Below are 20,652 nucleotides of genomic sequence, written 5' to 3'. Positions count from 1 at the left end.
AATTGGTGCATGCAGTTTGGTGTTGCTGGAGTTTGCTATTTTTTCATTAGTTTGGAGCATAGCTGCCAAGTCTCCCGTTTTTCGCGGGAAACCCCCCGATTTTAATCCGTTTCCCGCTGTTCTCCCGAATGGAAAAAAAATCCCGGAAATCCCCTGGATTTCCTACCTGCCAGAGGCTCCATTTCAGGTGCTGCTCTGCCCGTGTCTGGGCACTGGAACTCGGGCAGAGCAGCACCAGAAGTCGCTTTTACGCATGTTCAGAAGCGACTTCCGGTGCCGCAACGCTGCGGATCCCGCATTTTTCAGCGGGAGACTTGGCAGCTATGGTTTGGAGGATGGTGATGATAATAATGATGGCAGATTGTAACCAGTTAAGCTATGAGTACAGATTGTGATGGGAAGGACCTTATGAAGCAACAATAGACATTTGCCCTTCATCTTGTCTGCAGTTCCACAGCATGATCTGGAAGCATTATCCCTGGTCAGTCCTTCTGAACTAACTCCTTACCCCTTTCCACATTCCTCGGAGGTAGGGAAAAGTCCATGTAAATGGAATAATTCTCCCAAAGTATTTTGGGAGATGAATTCTGCCTGACACTTTCATAACTTCTATGGCCCTTTCAACAATCAAAGTTCCTTCTCATGTTCCCTAGGTATTAATGCAAACTATATTCTTGCTTACTCAAACTTGATAATCTAAAAACTTATTAGTGGAGCCTTTCTTTTGCAGAGGTTTTTTCCCCCTCCACTTTAATTGGTTTGTTCCTGGTTGCCCCTACGTTGCTTTCTTTTTCTTTCTTTTGCCTGTGCATTTTCATTTTCGCAGACTATAGACCAGGGGTCCCCAAACTACGGCCCCCGGGCCGGATGCGGCCCAATCGGCCTTCCAATCCGGCCCGCGACGACTCCCGCCGCCCGCTGCCGCCGCCCGCTCTCACGGCGCGCGGCGCAGCGACGATCTAAAAAATCGGCAAAAAATCGCCGAAAATCCTTTGTGCGCATGCGTATGGGCCTCTCCCGACCCGGAAGAGGTCATTTCTGGTGCATTTCCGGGTCGGGGGAGGCCCATACGCATGCGCACAACGGATTTTCGGCGATTTTTTCCCGCCCGTGTGCGTGTGCGCATGCGCACGGGCGCGCACTCCCCCGCCCTCCGGCCCGCTGCGCGCGCACTCCCCTGCCCTCCGGCCCACCGCGCGGTCGGCGCGGCGGGCACTGGCCCGCCGCGCAGAAAGTCTGGGGACCCCTGCTATAGACTGTTCTTGGAATTGTTAATTAAAACAATAAAGGCTTCTCTCCCTTTCTGTACACACACCGATCAATAGCTTTGCTCCAATGCAAGAGGGGAGAAAGTAACTTTGTCAAAGAGATAGAGAGATAGGAGTATAAGGAGAAAATGAGACATTTTTTAAAAAGCATAAGGAAGAACTCACAATTACTAATGTCTGTTTAATAAGGTAACAATATTTAAGAAAAAATGTGAAGTATTGATCAGGACAGGAGATGTGTTGGTGGTCAGGCTGCACTAGCTATTTAATGTACTTTCAGGTATATATCTGGCACCAAATTGTTCCATAGATACCCTAAGTCATACCCTCTAACATTTCTCTGATGAAAATAGGGACGTCATATTATTATTATTATTATTTTACCCCATCCATCTGACTGGGTTGCCCCAGCCACTCTGGCCAGCTTTGAACATATATAAAAACATAATAAAACATTAAAAATAAACTTCCCTATATAGGGCTGTCTTCAGATGTCTTCTAAAGGATGCATATTGTTGTTACTTATCTCCTTGGCTTGGGGATCGCATAACTCCATACCTTACAACAACATGAAAACAGGACGTCCTAAGGGAAAGCAGGACATTCCAGGATCAAATCAGAAACCAGGACGGCTTCTGTAAATCCAGAAAATTAGGGACACTTGGAGGGTCTGCCAAATGTTTTAATGTCTTTCAAGCTGTGTGGCTGAAGCAGGTGGCATTTTGTGTGGCCAGGTACACTGAGAGCAACTCTGAAAATTCAGGAGGGTGAGAGTGGGCTCGAACGTGACTTTAGACCTACATTCAGCAGATGAGGTAAACCAGATTTTTAAAGTTCTAATAACCCATAGGGTACTCTGTGACGTAATGGGTTAAATGTGCCCAATATCAATTCAGTGTAGCAAATGCCACTCAGTTGCATGGAACCCTGGAGATCAGGTCTTAATTTGTACCAAATTAAGAGCCAGCGTGGTGTAGTGGTTAAGAGTGGTGGACTCGTAATCTGGTGAACCTGGTTTGCTTCCCTGCTCCTTCACATGCAGCTGTTGGGTGACCTTGGGCTAGTCACACTTCTCTGAAGTCTCTCAGCCCCACTCACCTCACAGAGTGTTTATTGTGGGGGGGAGGAAGGGAAAGGAGATTGTTAGCAGCTTTGAGACTCCTTAAGGGGAGTGAAAGGCGGGGTATCAAGTCTAAACTCTTCTTCTTCTACTACCAGGGCTCAGCTCCACTTTCAGCGTCTGAGTCAACCCTGGAACATATAATCAGGACAAGTGAAAATCCTAAACAGATGAGATATAAACTTTTCTCACTACTGAGCTCCTATAGTGCATCTCTAGTGATGGGTGGATCTACTGTATCCATTTCAGCTCCACATCAAGAGTGCATGTGTTAATTCATTTGTCCTATTTCCATGTTAATCTGTGATTATCTTTTTTAGAAACTGTACTGAAATTTGTATTTACATATTATTTAAATAAATGTTTTGTCACAATATTTGTATTTAAATTGATATGTTGCCTTGACGTGTGTACTTCTAAATGTTTTTAGTCTAAAATACACATATTTTTCATGCATTTGGACACGTATTCTGAACAGATAACTCTATTGCAAATTCCACAGAAGTGCAAAATCCAAAGGATAATTATGTTTCAAGTTGTGTTCTGGTCAAGTGAAATTCAAAGACCAGCATTCCCAGACAGACATGAGCCCTGGGATCTGCTTTTCTGCTCCAAGAAACATTTGAGGCCTATCCCCATCAGAGCATCCTTATCTTCCCTTCTATATCCTGGGATAACAACAACAGGCTGTCATCTGGCTGCATAAAAGAGTTATTTCAGGTAATTTTGTTAATTCTGTTGCACTTGATACTGCCATCTTTGATATCTTAAAAGCCTCTGCTATGAACGCTGCAGTACATACTTGAGCAATGATGCAAAGAACGTATCGTGAAACTTTCCTTGCTGACAAAAGTAAAATCAATGCCAGCCCACAAGTGATGTTTTTTCTCCCTGTGTCACTAAAATGAAAATTGACTTGATGTGTAACATAAGTCTTTAGTGTCTAGCACCGTAGGGAATTGCACACCCTTGTCTGCCTCTGTGTACTTATTCCCTTCAATAATCCACCCGTGTTTATTTTGGCTATTCGTCTGAGGAAAGAGTAACAAAACAATTCTACTGAGAACATCACAGCAACAAAGACTATTTATATTCTGTATTAAAATATAGGTTCTAAATGCTGCATTCATATATCTAGTATTTTTTCAAGTCGCTGGGTGGATTAGGTCAGGGGGGCCCCCATCCCCCACAATCAGTATATGGCTTGAGTTAGATTTAAAAACAGGTCCCAGAGGTTGACAAATGGATTAAAGTAGAACATAAATTCCTTATGTCACCCAGTCCCTTAAACCTTGATGTCAGTAACATTCCTAATCATTCCATTATTATAAATGTCAAATATGCTTTACATGTGTTAAAGGGACTGTAAGAAGGGAGAGCCTAGCTAAAGGAAGAAAGACTCATGTGCCGCTGACTCTTTACTATATATCACAAATGAAAATACAGTTTTGCTCCCAACCCTGCAACTTTCCTGAGTGATGGGAAGTTCAAGGAAGCATATGCAGGGTATTCTTCAAAAGAGGGGAACTCTGGATTCTTACACAACCTCTGTGAAAAATTGGGATTAAAAAGAAAACCACAACAATGTAATAGTTGAGAATAATTCAGAGGTGAGCAGCCGCCGCTGCCGTTCCAGGCAGTGTTAGCTGTAGCAGGGGATAGCTAAGGTGTCATTGGACTACAGCTCCCATCAGCCTCAGCAAACATGGCCAAAGGTCAGGCATGATGGGAATTGTAGTCCAACCGCATCTGAAGAGCACAACCTTGGCTATTCTGGAGCTATCAAATCAGCGTTGTTTCCTAAAAATAACAATCTCAGAGCATGTCAGACACCGTTCAAGACAATTGGCATAATACTTAACACCAGGGCTTTTTTAAAAAGCTGGAACTCTTCCAGGGTTGCCATATTTTGAAAACCGCCTTCCGGGACAGACCTGCCCTTGCTGTGGAGGCCACAGCCAAGTGGAGGCTTTATTGTCCTGTTGTTGCCCTGTTCCTTTCCAGTGCCCGCTCTGGCCCCGCAGTTTGCTGGGACCCTGTTTGCGCGAGGCTCCTGCTTGCTGGTGCCAGGGGGTAACTTCGGGCCACTGAGCGGGCTTGGCTATGGAGCCTCCTCTCCCTCTCAGGTCCTCAATCTCCAAGTGGTCACCAGCAAGGTCACGCTCAGGATCGGGCCCAGGCAGGGAGGCTCACTGCTCTGTGGCCTCTCCAGTCTTGCCTGGCCCTTCCCCAGCAGCAATGGCGGCCCCCAATGGCTGCTCAAGCCGCATCAGATGGGAAGGCGCAGGCAGGACCAGAGAGGCCACTGCTGATGCTGATGCAGCCGCTACTGCCCATGTCGCCTCTGACATGGCTTGAGCAGCCCTACGGCCCGATATTCCTGGACATTCCATAAATTTCCTCCCGGACACTGGTTCCGACAGCCGAATCCCGGCAATGTGCAGGAAATTCCGGACGTATGGGAAACCCTAAACTCTCTGGAACTCAGTTCCAGCACCTCTCAGGTGGCGGCCATTGCCATTATAAGAGAACAAGGGAGGCAATTCATGGTGCGTTCTGGCACCTCTTTTTCTAGAAAAACAGCGCTACTTAATACACATACACTTCTCAGTTTCACACTATAAGGCTACAATCTTATAAACTACCCACTAAACACTCTAAGACTCACCTTTGGGTAAGTCACATAGGATGCTGTTGTTAGTGTTGATGTTCTGTAAAATCACAATGTGGCAGAGATGGAACAATCTGTCCATTCTTTCAGTTTCTCATTTTTCTAATCTTAAATTCCAAATCAGTTTGCATTAAAAAAAAAAGTTTTCATAAGAATTCATCAGCATTTTTGTGTGATTTTCTCTTAGTAGACACATGTTTATATGGCATTTCCCCTAATATAAATATTTTTGGCAAAGCAATTACTCCAAAGTAATGCATTTTTGTATGGTCTTTTCACAAGTATACACATTTATATACACACTTTACTCACTTGGAAAGACAGGCGGACTAATGCCAGTGTACTGGAAGAAGCAAAGATCACCAGTGTTGAAGCAATGATTCTTCAACATCAACTTCATTGGACTGGTCATGTTGTTCAAATGCCTGATTATCATCTTCCAAAGCAACTACTCTATTTCCAACTTAAGAATGGAAAGTGAAATACCGGAGGACAACGAAAGAGGTTTAAAAACACTCTCAAGGCAAATCTTTTTTTAAAAAAGTAAGTAGTATAAGCACTGGTAACTGGGAAACACTGGCCTGCAAGCGCTACAATTGGAGAACAGCCTTTACCAAAGTTGTTGTGGACTTTGAAGAAGCATGAACTCAGGGCGAAAAGGAGAAACAAGCTAAGGGGAAGGCACATTTGGCAAACCCTCACAGTGATCAGGTCCTGCCTGGAAACCTATGTCCTCACTGTGGAAAGGACATATGGATCCAGAATTGGCCTGCACAGTCACTTACGGACTCACTGTTAAGACCGTTTTCTTGGAGACAATCTTACTTGGCTATGAGTGATTGCCACAGAAGATGTGCATTTTTGCACACATTACTTTGCTAGAGAACTACACTCCAAAATTTGGATAAGTAGCTGTGCTGTTGTTCACATATTGTTTCAGAAAGTGTGAATTGGATAAATTCACTGGATTGAATGCTTCCGCCATCCCTACAACCATCCAAAAAAGGGTGTGGGACGTTGCTTGCCTTAAGGAAGGTACACCATAACGGACCTCAATAGCTCCAATTACACAGAGGGGTCCACCTTGAAGAGTTAAAACACATGGGGGAGTTGGCAATTAGTAAGGATTGCCTGCATTTGAGGCCATCTAGAAAATCTGGGTTCCATAAGCTTTACAAGAAGATCCTTTAAAAAAGTTCAACATTCCCTCCTAACCCAATTTCCCATGTTTGATACCCAGGGTGATGGAAACCCTGCAAGAGTCAGTGTGTTGTCTCTGGTCTTGCAGTCCTTTCAGAGTGGCTTTTAAACATGAATCATATATATATAACATGCAAGTAAGGAATGCTTATGCAATGTTCCTGCACTGCTGTGTAACATTAATATTCAAAGAGGGGGCTCACACTGCTTCTCAGGAGAACTATGAGCAGCTTCTGCAGCTTTCTGTAGAGCTGCCAATTCAAAGCTATTCTGGTGATCATTACCCCCTTCTTCCACATATGCTTTTATAATATATTCTGAATCAAGGAAGTCAGATGATCCAGGCCCCGCATTGCACATGGCTCTCCAGTGCAGACATCATGCCCTTGATTGGAGGGAAACCATCATGCCAAAAAGCAAAACTGCCTTGTAAACTGCAAATAAGCTGAAGGAAGCTTTTAAATGCTAGGTTACCCTTATAGCCCATAAATGGGGATCACAGTTAACAAATCTGCAGATAAAAAGCACTTTTATCTTATCTTTAACTGCAGGACTTCACAGGCTCCCAGTTACTTGCCTCAATTTTAGGATAATCCCGATTTGCCTTGTGGAAAGACAATTGTTCCTAAATGGGCAGGCTGAAGATAATGAACTACAACAGATGACAATCACAATGTTTAGGGGTGGGGGAGGTAGGGGAGAACGAGGAAACTTCATATTGTTTGATCAAGCATCGCATTCTTAAAGTAGAACAGCCGTGTGCAGGAACCGAGGAGCCTAAATGGGGGAAAGGATCAAATGGAAAGGAGGAAGATGCTTGGTCCTTCTCTAGAAGATCATTGGGAGACACTCGTGCAGTTAAGAGTTGGGATATTTTGCCAAAGGGGTTAGCATGGGCCAGCCACCATCTCTTAGACTAACCTACCACACAGGGGTGTTGTGAGGATGAAATAGGGAGGAGGAGAACCATGTACACCACCTTGAAATCCTTGGAAGATAAAGGTGGTATATAAATTCAATAAAATAAAATATGAAACAAAGCGGAGCTGAATGGCGGGAACCTGGTTTGGAGCAGTTGATCTCCCCTTTCCACCTCAACTTCAGAAGGAGCAGGGGTGTTGCCCCCCCTAACTTTCCTGTGGAGTGAAGAGCATCAGTGGAGGCTGAGGAGGGTTTTGATCAGTTGAGGACCAGTGACTGAACAGGAGTCTGGACAGGAGGGCGCAGTCGAGTCATCTGGAGCCAGGCACCAACTTTGCAGTTGGGAGCAGACTCACACCCCCCGACAGAGTGTGTTTTTTACAATCCCAGTTTTCGCATGAGTCTTACGAGCGTTCCACACCTTGTCTATAAAAGCTTGGTGGGTGGGACGCATTTGTCACTTCCATCCATTTCTGAGCTTCTTGCTGTGCTCCTGAATGATGACTCCTGAGCCCTGTGTCTACTCACTTGCCTGAATAAATTTGGCCATGGGCGCAGACAGGATTTTTGTTAGCGGAGGCAGGCCTTTTGGTGGGACTGGGGGGGCATGCTATGTATTTTTATTATGATTCATTGAGGGGCAGCTGCCTTTCCCCGTGCCCCCTGCCCTTGGCTACACCCATAAATTTGGCTCTTACAATAACTTCTGTCTCTGTGTTTTGGGGCAGGAGCGAGGACAGGGCTTCAAGGGTGTACTGGAAAATAACATTTGAGCAATTAAAGTGGATTAAGCACTTTGTGGTAGAACAAAACTGCCAGAATGGCATGTTATGGAGGCAGACAAGCCCCATAGCAGCACATAGGCCAGCATAGGCAAACATTTGGGCTGATGGTTGTCTCCACAGCACCCTCGGTTGCTTTTCTTTCTTTCTTTCTCTCTTTTTAAACCATTTTAGTGACATGGTCCGGCAGACTGGTCATGCACCTGTTTATAGATGCTTGTTTTTATCATTCCCCTCCCCACTTTTGAAAATACCATCCTTTTCTACAACAAAATGCTGCTTATTCCTGTCAAGCAGATGTTGAGATCCTCTCGGTCACAGCTCTCCCTAAGTAATTTAACACAATCAACTGTACTGTTGTATAAAGTGTTACACACTAGGAGTTATTATTGCCTTGTGAAATTAGGTTTCTGGTTACTATTCAGAGATAATAAAAGCAAACATATGAAAATGGTTTACTTCACCCAAATGCACCCCCCCCAAAAGGAGATTGCTGTGGAATAGGTGACACATATGTGAAATACAGACCAAGCCTCCAAATATCTATTGTGGTGTATTTCTCCTATAGCCCATTTACACTGGTGAGATAATTTCTCATCCCATGCCATCCGCCAGACTCCTGATCGTGCCCAAACTTCACTTAGTGCCATCCACAAATCTTTACTCTGGTCTCTGGACAATAATTCCCATATACAGTCTATTGCACAGGTGAAGGCAGCATTGAGTGCCTGGGATGCACCGAAGAGCTATTAACTTTACTTAGTGCAGGAAGACTAATGGATAATCTGTCACACCTCACCAGCTTCCCTGTTATATATGTAAACCTTGGAAAAAGCCTCTGTTCTTATTTGAATGCACAGCCATATATAACTTGGGTGCTGATGCCCTTTCCATTCTAGACATGCCTCTTACAAAAACCAATGTCATGTTAAGAATATAGGGGTTTTCTATAGGGTTTTACATTTAACATGTCATGAACCCTGTTGAATAACTTGTTGTATACTGTAGGGAGAGGGTGGTGCTGTGGTCTAAACCACTGAGCCTCTTGGGCTTGCTGATCGGAACGTCAGCAGTTCAAATCCGCACGACAGGGCGAGTTCCTGTTGCTCTGTCCCAGCTCCTGTCAACCTAGCAGTTTGAAAGCACTCCAGTGCAAGTATTTAAATAGGTACTGCTGTGGCGGGAAGGTAAATGGTGTTTTCATGCACTCTGGCTTCCATCACGGTGTCCCGTTGCACCAGAAGCAGTTTAGTTATGCTGGCCATATGACCCAGAAATAGGTCTGTGGACAAACGCCAGCTCCCTCGACCTGAAGTGCACCACACCCTAGTTGCCTTTGACTGGACTTAACTGTCCAGGGTTCCTTTACTTTTTTTAACCTTTATAACTTGTTGTATAAATAACGATGCTACAGAATATACAGCTACATATTTAACAGGGACTGATCCCATATCCATTTAGCTAAATGGAAAACAATGGCTTTTGTTTGATATATACTTTATTATTACAATTACTTCAATAATTGATTTATTCTGCAGTAAAATTTCTCCTCTTGACGAAGGTTGATATAACAGATATGTTAATATACTGCATGACTACATTCATCTCTCCTAATGATTTCTGTTAGCATGAAAAGTACTTCCTTTGAAGAAAGAATAACTGCCTTTTAGTGTTGACACTGTACTCCATACTATTGTTCCACCTTTGGTATATGACTTTTTATTTAGATATTGAATAATTTGATCATCTCAATGGAAAAATAGAAATGTACATTAGCTGTCAATGGAAATCCAGTTAACGTTTAATAGTAACATATGATCTATTTGAGAGGACTTGTTAACTCTTAATTTCTGATTTTGTCCCAAATTGATGCTATACAACTTGCATGTCAAATAATACAATTACCTTTTTACTACAGATGGATGCCAATTAAATGAAAAATTGCAAGGGCTTGTTGTTTACGAGGTAATAACTTTATCCTGCCGAGGTGTTTATTAGTCCTGTTACAGATAGTTATTACTATGCTAACTGGAAGCATACCTACTACATTTTTGTTAACACGGTGAAATTGCGAGTTTAAAATAGTCAATTGCAATAAAGACAAAATGTATTGAAGAAAGAATAGAACAGGCACAAGCCACCAAACTAAACTACATCACCATGCTGTGCACAAATGTCTATGGCCATTCCATGGCCAAGATTGCAAATAAGTTACTACTGTAAATCTTGTGGCACCTTAAAGACCCATAGATTTATTGTTGTGCAGCCTTTTGTTGACTAGAGTCCACTGTATAAAGTTTACGGAGAAACATCTAATTTAGAGGGGGAGGACAAACATTTGAAGGGTAGTGGAAACGGTTTGAACACTCAAAACCACTTTGACACCACTTTAAAATGTCTTCACCCTCTGTAGTTTTCCCCCTCAGTAAGTTTGAAAGCTGCTCTGTGATCAAAATATTACTTTGCGTCTGACATAAAGACAAATGGCTACCTGTATTCTGAACACCTAAAATAATGGCATTTATAAATGGTTTAACCCACACCTCTGTAGCAAAATACTGAAAAACATAAGTGCATTAAAAATGGTTATTCTTCCACCATGTTAACTCTGGGCAGTGTATGTGGAGTTTTAGGTGGGCTCTTATTCAAATATTACTTACCGGTAAGTAATATTAAGCAAAGCTCTGTGAGGTATCTTTTGGATAATTTTTCTATTTCCCCACCCCACCAGCGCTTGTTAGTTCATTGTCTCTAGATCATTCTCTTCAAATAAAGTTGTAGTTTGAAAGAAAAAGGACAGAAAAAGTGGCTAACAAGAAAACAGGAATCATCACTAAAGCTTAGTGAAAAAATGTCCTCATGAGTGGTGTTATTTATCAGAAAAACCACAACTAATTCACCAAGACAAAATACCACTGGGGGAAGGGGCTAAATACTTAAAGATACCATATAAATATAGTCATGATAATCATCCCCTAAAAAGAATAAATCACCCCTTCTAAAAGAATGAAATCAAAAAATGCAAAAAATTCATTCATTTATGAGGTCCTAATAAATACATCCCCTTCATGGATCAATGCCTTTTTTTTTTAAACATACTTTTTATTAATTTTACAGAATACAAAAAAAACAAAAAAAGGTACATACATAAACACCTTTTCCACCTCCTTCCTACCCACCCACATGGGTCCTCCCCTGCCACACAAGTATCCCATGTATGTGAACAGTCAGAGATGGTCCATTTTATGCTTGGATTTCTGTCCTCCTCCCCCTCCCCTGACCCCAAAGCCCCCCCCTGCCACCAGGGAGCTCCAGCAAACCAGGGCAGTACGCAGGAGGCCATCCATCCAACCATCTATTGTCATACCAAAAAAAAAAAGAGAAAAATAGAAATAGGGAAAAAGAAAAAAAAGAAAGGGCAAAAAAAGAGAAAAAAACAATACAAAACAGAAAAAATTTTCTTACATTCATGATTGTAAAACCATATTTTGTGGGCTTCCCCTCCCCCCCCTTCCCCGGTTTTCATCCCTTTTTTATCATCTGCAACAGTTTCTTACTTTATAGAAATACACCTTTGTATCTTATACAACTTATAAATCAATTATTAACATTTTCATCTAATATTCAAATCACTGAAAAATCAAACTCCCATTTTATCTTCCCGTGCCTAATTTTTCCTCCCTCTATAAGCCTCCATATTTTCACATTTTCCAAAATCCATTCACTTTTAAAACTATAACTATTCTCAATTTAACCTTACATCCCCGATTACCGGCTCCACCCCCCCAATCCAGCAAATTCCATAATCAGCAGACCTGTTATAAACCTGTTAATCCATCCATGTAATCACAACATCACTTTCCCTTCACCCCACCCCCTGTTTACAGTCTTTTGCCATCCAGGCCACCATACAGGGCCCCTGAATTTCTTCTCTTCTCTGCATATTTTTTCCTTCTTCCCTGTGGGCGTTCTGGAGTTCCAATAATACCAATCGTGCCCCCCTCAAAAGCGGGGCACTCCATCCAACTTTTTGTAGAGTAAAGTCATCATTTTTTTCGTGGTGTGCTTCATTTTGTGTTGAATCATCACAGTCCTCATCTTCATCTTTTCCTTCCAAATCACAGTCATCATCATTGTCATTCTCACATTCATCTTTTTCAGTGTCAAAAGCTTCATCTCCTAAAAAATCATATTCTGCCATCACCATCTGAATTTTTTGCTGTAACTCTTGCCGTCGTGTCTCCTCTTGACATAGCTCTATTCTTGTTTCCCACATTAAGGTCAAAACAGACCGCTGGAACTCAGGGGAACACTTTTTTGTTGACATAATTCAATCCTGCCAAGGTCAAAACTTGTCACGTGGGGTGGAATATGATCACAGTTTATTTTCTCGACTCCATTTTAACAAGCTGGCTGCATTCTTCAAGTCTTATTAACAATAAAGTTCGAACTCACATTTCACAAACATTTGAACCAAAAAAGAAATTCCACAAAGTCCAGAAATACAAAATGAAATAAAAATTGACTCATGAATCCTGATCAACTCACTGGGTTGTCTGGGCTGCCGGCTCCCGAGGAAAAGAAAGATTTTTCTCAGTCTTTACCTCTTGCTGCAGGGCAGTCATAAACCACAGTCTCTCTCCCCTTCTCACCCTGCATCAAAGGGGAGATTCTCTTTGATGCCTTTGAGGGATCCTTTTGAATTGCAAATCTTCTGTTTATGGCTTCGGGTTTCTATTTACTGTCTCTTTTGTTGCCGTGGGGGGGGTGGCTTCCTCTTTTCTCCCCTCTCTCCCAGATCCAAATTGTTTTATAATCCAAATCGTGAGGTTACTTACAGTCTTTTCCAATCGTTTTATTTTCGGAAGAATCCAGCGCTCTCCGCCTTCGGCTTGAAGCTTCTCCCTGCTAGAATAACGTTGCCGCTCAAAATGGCCCCCGCGACTTCTACCCTCCTCGCTCCGGAGCTCTTATTAGAGCTAACCGAAGAGTTGGGGAGTCCGGATTGGGGCTGTGCCGAGCAAATTGCCCCCGGGACGCCCTTCCCGAGGTTCTAAGGGGCGCAGCGTCGCTCTCGCTACCCTCCCCACTCCTAGCAGGGACGGGCCGTCTCGGAGACGAGACGAAACCCTGCCGATCGGCGCTGAACCCGGAAGCCTCATGGATCAATGCCTTGTCGTGGCGAAGGGGCTTGAATAACTCAGAGAAGCTATGAGCTATGCCATGCAGGGCCACCCAAGATGGACAGGTCATAGTGGAGAGTTTTGACTAAACGTGATCCACCTGGAGAAGGAACTGGCAAGCCACTCCAGTATCCCTGCCAAGAAAACTCCATGGACAAAGAAGGCTGATCGCCGAAGAATTGATGCTTTTGAATTATGGTGCTGGAGGAGACTCTTGAGAGTCCCATGGACTGCAAGAAGATCAAACCTATCCATTCTGAAGGAAATCAGCCCTGAGTGCTCCCTGGAAGGACAGATCGTGAAGCTGAGGCTCCAATACTTTGGCCACCTCATGAGAAGAGAAGACTCCCTGGAAAAGACCCTGATGTTGGGAAAGATTGAGGACACTAGGAGAAGGGGACGACAGAGGACGAGATGGTTGGACAGTGTTCTCGAGGCTACAAACATGAGTTTGACCAAACTGCCAGAGACAGTGGAAGACAGGAGTGCTTGGCGTGCTCTGGTCCATGGGGTCACGAAGAGTTGGACACGACTAAATGACTAAACAACAACAACAATAAATACATCAGGGACAGGGTGGTGCTGTGGTCTAAACCAGAGCCTAGGTCTTGCCGATCGGAAGGTCGGTGGTTCGAACCTCTGTGACGGGGTGAGCTCCCGTTGTTCGGTCCCAGCTCCTGCCCACCTAGCAGTACGAAAGCATGTCAAAGTGCAAGTAGATAAATAGGTACCACTCTGGCGGGAAGGTAAGCGGTGTTTCCGTGCACTGCCCTGGTTCATCAGAAGCAACTTAGTCATGCTGACCACATGACTCAGAAGCTGTCTGCGGACAAACACTGGCTCCCTCGGCCAGTAAAGTGAGATGAGCGCGGAACCCCAGAGTCGTCCGCGACTGGACCTAAAAGGTCAGGGGTCCCTTTACCTTTTAATAAATACATCATGTGGCGACATTCAGCTCTTGTTTGACAATTTGACATATGTGGTTTCCTGTACTCGTTTATAAGGAATATGTAAGAGGACTTTCTGAAACCCAAGCCAAGTAGATGTTGAAAGTCAATCCTACTAGTTAAAGTGAGCAGCATAAGCTCTTTAAAAAGAACAAAAAATAACTTTCAATGGAAATTACCCTGCAACAAAGACTACGAAAATAAGTCCTTTTTTTTCCTTTAAAAGAGTGTGATTTATTTGTTTCTAAAGGAGTAGTAGCAAGGAAGAAGCAGGTAATTATTAAGAAACATCCATTTCAGGAAAAAGTGGTAATTCTAATCTTTGGCAAGAAAGAGGGAAATGATCCTTTCTGTAGCCTAAGAAAATTATACCCTTGTGGGGTTTTAAAATGGATAGCATACCAAAAAGGACCTTCCTCCTCCCATCTACTGATATTAAAGAATAAAGATATTACTTTTCAGATCAAAAGAAAAGAATATCTTTTATATGTAATCTTTTTTTCTGCTTTAAAAAAAGCTATTTTGTCAATGTATGTGTGTTTTGGTCTCTAAGGACAGGGATATATAGATATAGTTAAGGCACATGAGACGAAAAGGAGAGAAAATGTATATGCACTTCACATTCTTTCCAGTATTACAACTCTATTACTAGTAAAAGTGAAATAAAAAGTGACTGAGAACTTGCATTTAGTTCAGTGAGAAAAACCTTTAGTGGTGAACCTCTCCATAGTAGTTTTGTATTCAAAACGTATTCACTTACTATGCTGATTAAATTTACACATGCCTAGCAAAGTCCATATCTTTGCAAACTTTGTCTGTTTATAGTTGCTCTTTTTTAAAAAGAAAACAATGATTGTTGAAAAACACCTGTGCTCATGTGTGTTATCTATAAACAAACCCACACATTTAGACCTAAAATTTGAAAGGATGAGGAGCTTGTGTTATATTTAAAACAAAATATCTACTTGGTTCTTTGAGATATACATACACCAGTGTAAACATAAATATCAGATATTAAAATAAGCGTTTTGAGAAATGGCAAGCACGACACACTGCAGCTCATTTCAGAAATCATACTCTTACGAAGGAAAGTATGATCCGCTTTTTCTGGTGTGTTGGGCAAACTGTGGTCACTACCAACCAGCAATTTTCATCAAACCATGATTTGAAATGGCAAACTACATTTAGCGCTAGGAGGCAAGGGAAGAAGATGAGTGTCTGTGTCATGCTCCCAATCCACCAAGCTATGGTTCAGGTGATCAGAATACGACAACTGCAGTAAGTCACCCTTTCCAAGGTTTGTTATTGTAGAATTTGTAATTTGTATGCCAGTGTTACTGCTGGTGGGAAAAGAGACAGAGGACAAACAGGGCACTGAGAGGCAGGAGGCATATAGCAAGCCACATGGCATGAAGAAGTCCTCTTTCTCATGCTAAAAGCCTTATGGTTCCCAACAGACTATAGGGTTTTCCTTAATATGGTCATTCAGGCATATGTACTAGATTTGCACGTGCAATGCATTTTTTTGTGTTTAGTTATTTTCAAAATATTAAGAGACACTTAATCTACTAGTTTCTGTTTTTATTTGTTGATTTCATATATACATATATTGGGTGATTCCATATCAAGTGATCCAACTTTTATACCTCATGCCATCCAATTTTCTTAATATTTTGTACACTTGTTGAATGATCAAAACTAAGTTTAAATATAAAATTTTAATTTTTATCTCATCCCGTTTGTGAGTTATGAGGGTTTGAATGTTTTTTTTTAAAACAGCCTTGCCAGACTACACAAAAGCCTTAAAAACTCAGCCCAGAATCGAGATACATAAAAACTAAAAACACCAATATTTTCCAAACTTCATGGGCTTTAACATGATGTCACATGATGAACTTACTCCAAATTATAAATTTACGTTACAAAAACTGAATATTTTAAAAAGTGATTAAAAAATTAATATGATTAAAAATTCCAAAAAATGTATTATTTAATATTTCTAAGAGCTATCTTTAAAATTTCATCTTGGGATCTCAATGGGATCACATTTTTTTTAAAAAAAATGTTTTGTACATACATGTACAAAATAGGAAAGGATGAGGCATGGAAAGGGGGGTGGTTTCTGTGCAAGAGTTGAGAAAAGTGATGAGGTGGTAAGGTGGTAAAAGGGGAAATGCAACAAAGGAGGGAGCAGGGTGAAGATGAAAGCAGGGATATCAAAGCATCTACCAAATAAGTGGTGTTTTCATAATTGGGCCGATGAAAAAGAGGCTTTGCAAAAAGGTTTGCAAAAAGGAGAGGACAAGCATGGACATGGGGGTGAAGTTAAAAATGGGTGCAAAGCAGGGTTACAAAATAGAAGAGAGAAGTGTGCCAGAAATGAGCTTGGGAAGTTAGCTTAATCATTGCAAGGACTGGGAAGGAAAGGTCTAGGCAGGAATGACAGCAGAGCTGGGGAGCGGAGTAAGTAGAGGCACAATCCCTAGTATGTGCTACCATAAATCCGTGTGATGGGGTGAGATCCCGTTGCTCTGTCCCAGCTTCTGCCAACCTAGCATACCAGCGCAAGTAGATAAATAGGTACTGTTGCAGCAAAAAGGTAAACAGTGTTTCTGTGTGCTCTAGCACTCATCACAGTGTCCCATTGTGCCAGAAGTGGTTTAGTCATGCTGGCCACATGACCCAGAAAGCTGTCTGGACAAATGCCAGCTCCTTTGGCCTGCAAAGCGACATGAGCACCACACCCGAGTCACCTTTGACTGGACTTAACCCTTCAGAGGTCCTTTAGCTTTACCATAAGATGTTGTAATAGCTTCCAGCTACGATGGCTTTAAAGGGGGATTAGACTATTTGCACCATCTCCAGTATCAGAGGCACCATGCATCTGCATACCAGTTGCTGGGGAACACAAGCAAAATAATGCCATCACCCTCATGACCTACCTAGGGATGCAGGTGGCACTATGGTCTAAGTCTAAACCATGAGCCTCTTGAGCTTGGCAATAGGAAGGTTGGCGGTTTGAATTTGCACAATGGTGGTGAGCTCCCACTGCTGTGTCCCAATTTGAAAGCACACCAGTACAAGCAGATAAATAGGTACCACTGTGGCAGGAAGATAAATGGCGTTTCTCATGCACTTTGGCTTCCATCACGATGTTCCGTTGAGCCAAAAGCGATTTATAGCTGCCTTTGACTGGACTAATTCATCCTGGGTCCTTTACCTAGACTAGATGGGTATGACCCAGCAGAACTCTTATGCTCTTATCCACCCAACAAATTATTCACGTTGATGAGTGCCAGCATGGATGACTTTAGGAGACAAATTCAGAGAAAACTTTCAATTACTACTGTACTAGCCACAATGGTTCTGTTCTGCCTTCTCTGTTGGAGGCACTATACCTCTGAACCCAGTTGTTGGGAATCACACAAGACTCCTGTTTTACTCCGGTCCTGGTTGCAGGCTTCCCATAAGCAGTTGGCCACTTTGAGAACAGGAATCTGGATTAGATGGGCATTTGGCCTTATCCTTCTGGGCTCTTCTTACAATGTGATGTTTTATAAATAAATCAAATATTATTCAAATGTTAGTCCAATTCTCAGTTAAGTGTACCCAAAATATCCTAAAATATCTTTGGGACACTCGAATTAGCCCTAATAATGAATCAGTTAGTTGTGCAACACACCACTGCAAGTAAAGTATGCTGGGAATCAAGAACATGGTTTTAACCTTGCGGCACCAGATCTCTCGAACTCATTTCCCTTAAAAGTGCCACAAGCCCAAACACATGAGTTTCTGACCCTTGTTGAAACCCCTTTTCTCCCATATCTTCCCACGTGCGTCTATTTCTGCATTTCAAATGTCTTGTAGGGTTTTTATGCTGCAATTCCCTTTCATGACCGGTATTCTGTTTCCTATTCCACTTCTGGCCATTTTCTGACCATAGATTGTTTCATAAATCCTGAAATTAAAGAGCTATATTAACCTCGTTTTATCTTTTTCTGGGCTTGAAATCCCACCCGCCTCCACAAAACGCTCCCAACACACCTGCAACTTTTCTGGTGCGTACACAGATCGCAGTTCAAGGCAAAGGGAAGCCGTGCACAACCTCCCCCCCCCCGAAAATCCCAACGCCGGGGGGCTCGACTTTAACAGCTGGTGCCCCCTTCCTTCCTACACCTCGGCGCTCCTCCTGGCACACAAACCGAAGTCACGAAAATGAAACTGCAGGAAAAGGGGCTGGGCTCCCAGGCCGCCCGGCTCTGAACTAGAAGAGCCAGCATTGAGCAGGCGAGAGGGAGCGGGCACCGCCGAGGCCGCCTTCTCCCCGCTCAGCCCCGCACGGGAGGCCGCCTTCCACCTCGGGTGCGCCCGCGGCGGCGGCGGCGAGCGAAGGGCGGAGCTGCGGAACCGCGCATGAGCGTCCCTCATTCCCCGGCTGTAAGGCGCGAAACGGAGGGGTCGGGGCAGAGGCTTTATTTTGGTGGGGGCGCTTCACCCAGACACGCCAGCCCCGCTCTTGTGAAAGGCCAAGAAAGGCTTTCCCGCGCTCTGCGTTTGAAACTGCCGCCGCCGCGCTTCGCCCCCGCCCACTGAGGGCGTGTGAGGCGGGGAGGATGGCGACGAAGCTGACCAAAGCCCAGTACGAAGAGGTCGCCCGGTTCCTGGCCCAAGTGCCTCCGACCAGGCAGAGCCTGAGGAAACTGAGGGAGCGCTTCCCCAGGTAAGTCTGCGCGGGCTCCCGCAGAGCTCCGCCTCCCTCGTCAAGGGCGAGCCCCGCCCCCTCGAGGGAAGGAAGCGGCGGCAGGGAAGCGGCAGGCCCGGGGTTTTGTTTTATTTGGTTTTTAAAATATGGGGGGGGGGGGTGAAAGGCGGCGGCGGGAGGGAGTTGGTCAGATTGGCATGTTTGCAATGTAAATAAAGGCGCTCTCTGCCTTTGCTTCGGGCCTGGGAAGCTGTTTTGGTTTGTGAGGAAGCACTGCGAGCAGGAGGGTCTCAAGGTGCGCCATAAAAGTATCACTTGAGAGCAATGCTGCAAGCATAACCCCATTTACTTGGGAGTAAGTAAGCCCCCCCCCCAATTGATTCCCGTAGGACTTACTTCTGAGTAGATGTGATTAGGCTCGCGCTCCTAACCATATTGCTGGATTTAGTGGAGGCTCTGTTTGAGCTGAGCATTCCTAGGGTTCGACTTGGTTGCAAAACTCCCGACCTTCTTTTTTGCATGTAATTCCTGCATTCTCAGAGACCTGAAGTGGATCGTAATTAATGGTGTTTAATTGATTGCCGGGTACAAGCTTTCCAAAGTTGTGCGTGGTCCCTGTCGCATTACGCACCGCAGTGGGCAACCTAAAGTAGCTGCTTCCCACTTGCTTGTTTCCTACCTGTTGCTTCTCTCCAATTCAAATAATACACCGCAAAGTGGGGAAAAAGATGCAGAGGTTAGAGCAGGCTTCCTCAACCTCGGTGCTCCAGATGTTTTGAGACTACAATTCCCACCATCCCTGACCACTGGTCCTGCTAGCTAGGGATCATGGGACTTGTAGGCCAAAAACATCTGGAGGGCCGAGGCTGAGGAAGCCTGGGTTAGAGTATTTGACACAGCGATAAACACCTAAACAGTTTACAAGAATCAGTTTTAATAATCAGAACTCTTTTCACTGTTACTTGAGCTGTTTTATATAATTTGATGAATTTCGGTAAGCTGAGTTTATAGTATGTCTTTAAATAATAAATTAAAGCAACAGAATTGGCACTAGGGTTTATACCTTGGTTGGCTGGCCCATTGTTGATGATTATTTGCTTCTGTGGGGCTATCTAATAATAATAATAATAATAATAATAATAATAATAATAATAATAATAATAATTTATTTATACCCTCTGCCACTGGGCAGCTCCCAACAGAATATAAAAATAGAATCAAACATTAAAAGCTTCCCTAAACAGGGCTGCCTTCAGGTCTCTTATAAAAGTCAGATAGTTGTTTATTTACTTGACATCTGATGAGAGGGCCTTCCACAGGGTGGGCGCCACCACCAAGAAGGCCCTCTGCCTGGTTCCCTGTAACCTCACTTCTTGCAGTGAGGGAACCGCCAGAAGGCCCTTGGCGCTGGACCTTGCACTTATAACCAAGGACAGGTACAAAGGGGCATAGGAAAGTTGCCTAACACCAAGTCAGGTCATTGATCCATGTATTATTGTGGATGCTGACTGGCAGCAGTTCTCGTGGGTTTCAGAAGGGACATTCTCAGTCATAGCTGAAGATGCCAGGGACTGAATTTTGGGTTTTCAGCTTGCAAGGCATGGGCTTTACCATTGAGCTATGACCCTCTCATCAAGAGCTGGTTAATCTAGAATACACTTTAGAACCTTAGTGGTGTTCTGGAGAGCTTTTAGCTGAGAGCTGTAGTTGACAACAAATCATGGCCTACTGCTTTCTCTGTTGCACCTGTCCTGTATTTGGTGACCACTACGGTAGATACTTGTTTGGCACTGTTGATTTGAATATTTACTTCACCTGATGAGTACTGTAGTTTTAAGATGCAGGTGTTGATCCCTGA

At 43.5% G+C, this 20,652-nt stretch overlaps 1 protein-coding gene across 4 annotated transcripts in view; it reads left to right on the top strand.

Moving 5' to 3' along the window:
• Nucleotides 1–18,156: 18,156 nt before the first annotated feature.
• CDIN1 (CDAN1 interacting nuclease 1) overlaps nucleotides 18,157–20,652 on the top strand; it is a 120,569-nt gene continuing 118,073 nt past the window's right edge. For 2 of the 4 annotated variants that reach the window (XM_088671281.1, XM_035110478.3), the window contains exon 1: nucleotides 18,559–18,812. In XM_088671281.1, the coding sequence (XP_088527407.1) occupies nucleotides 18,706–18,812 (107 nt within the window). In that variant the 5' untranslated portion in view covers nucleotides 18,559–18,705. Of the gene's footprint in view, nucleotides 18,813–20,652 lie in introns of all 4 variants that reach the window. The other 2 variants (XM_035110485.3, XM_035110456.3) reach the window with 2 other exon arrangements.

Source organism: Zootoca vivipara, chromosome 1 (genome assembly GCF_965207765.1).
Source record: "Zootoca vivipara chromosome 1, rZooViv2.hap1.1, whole genome shotgun sequence".
NCBI lineage: Eukaryota > Metazoa > Chordata > Lepidosauria > Squamata > Lacertidae > Zootoca > Zootoca vivipara.
The sequence above is the reverse complement of the archived record's forward strand: the minus strand, read 5'-3'. Positions and strand labels throughout refer to the sequence as shown.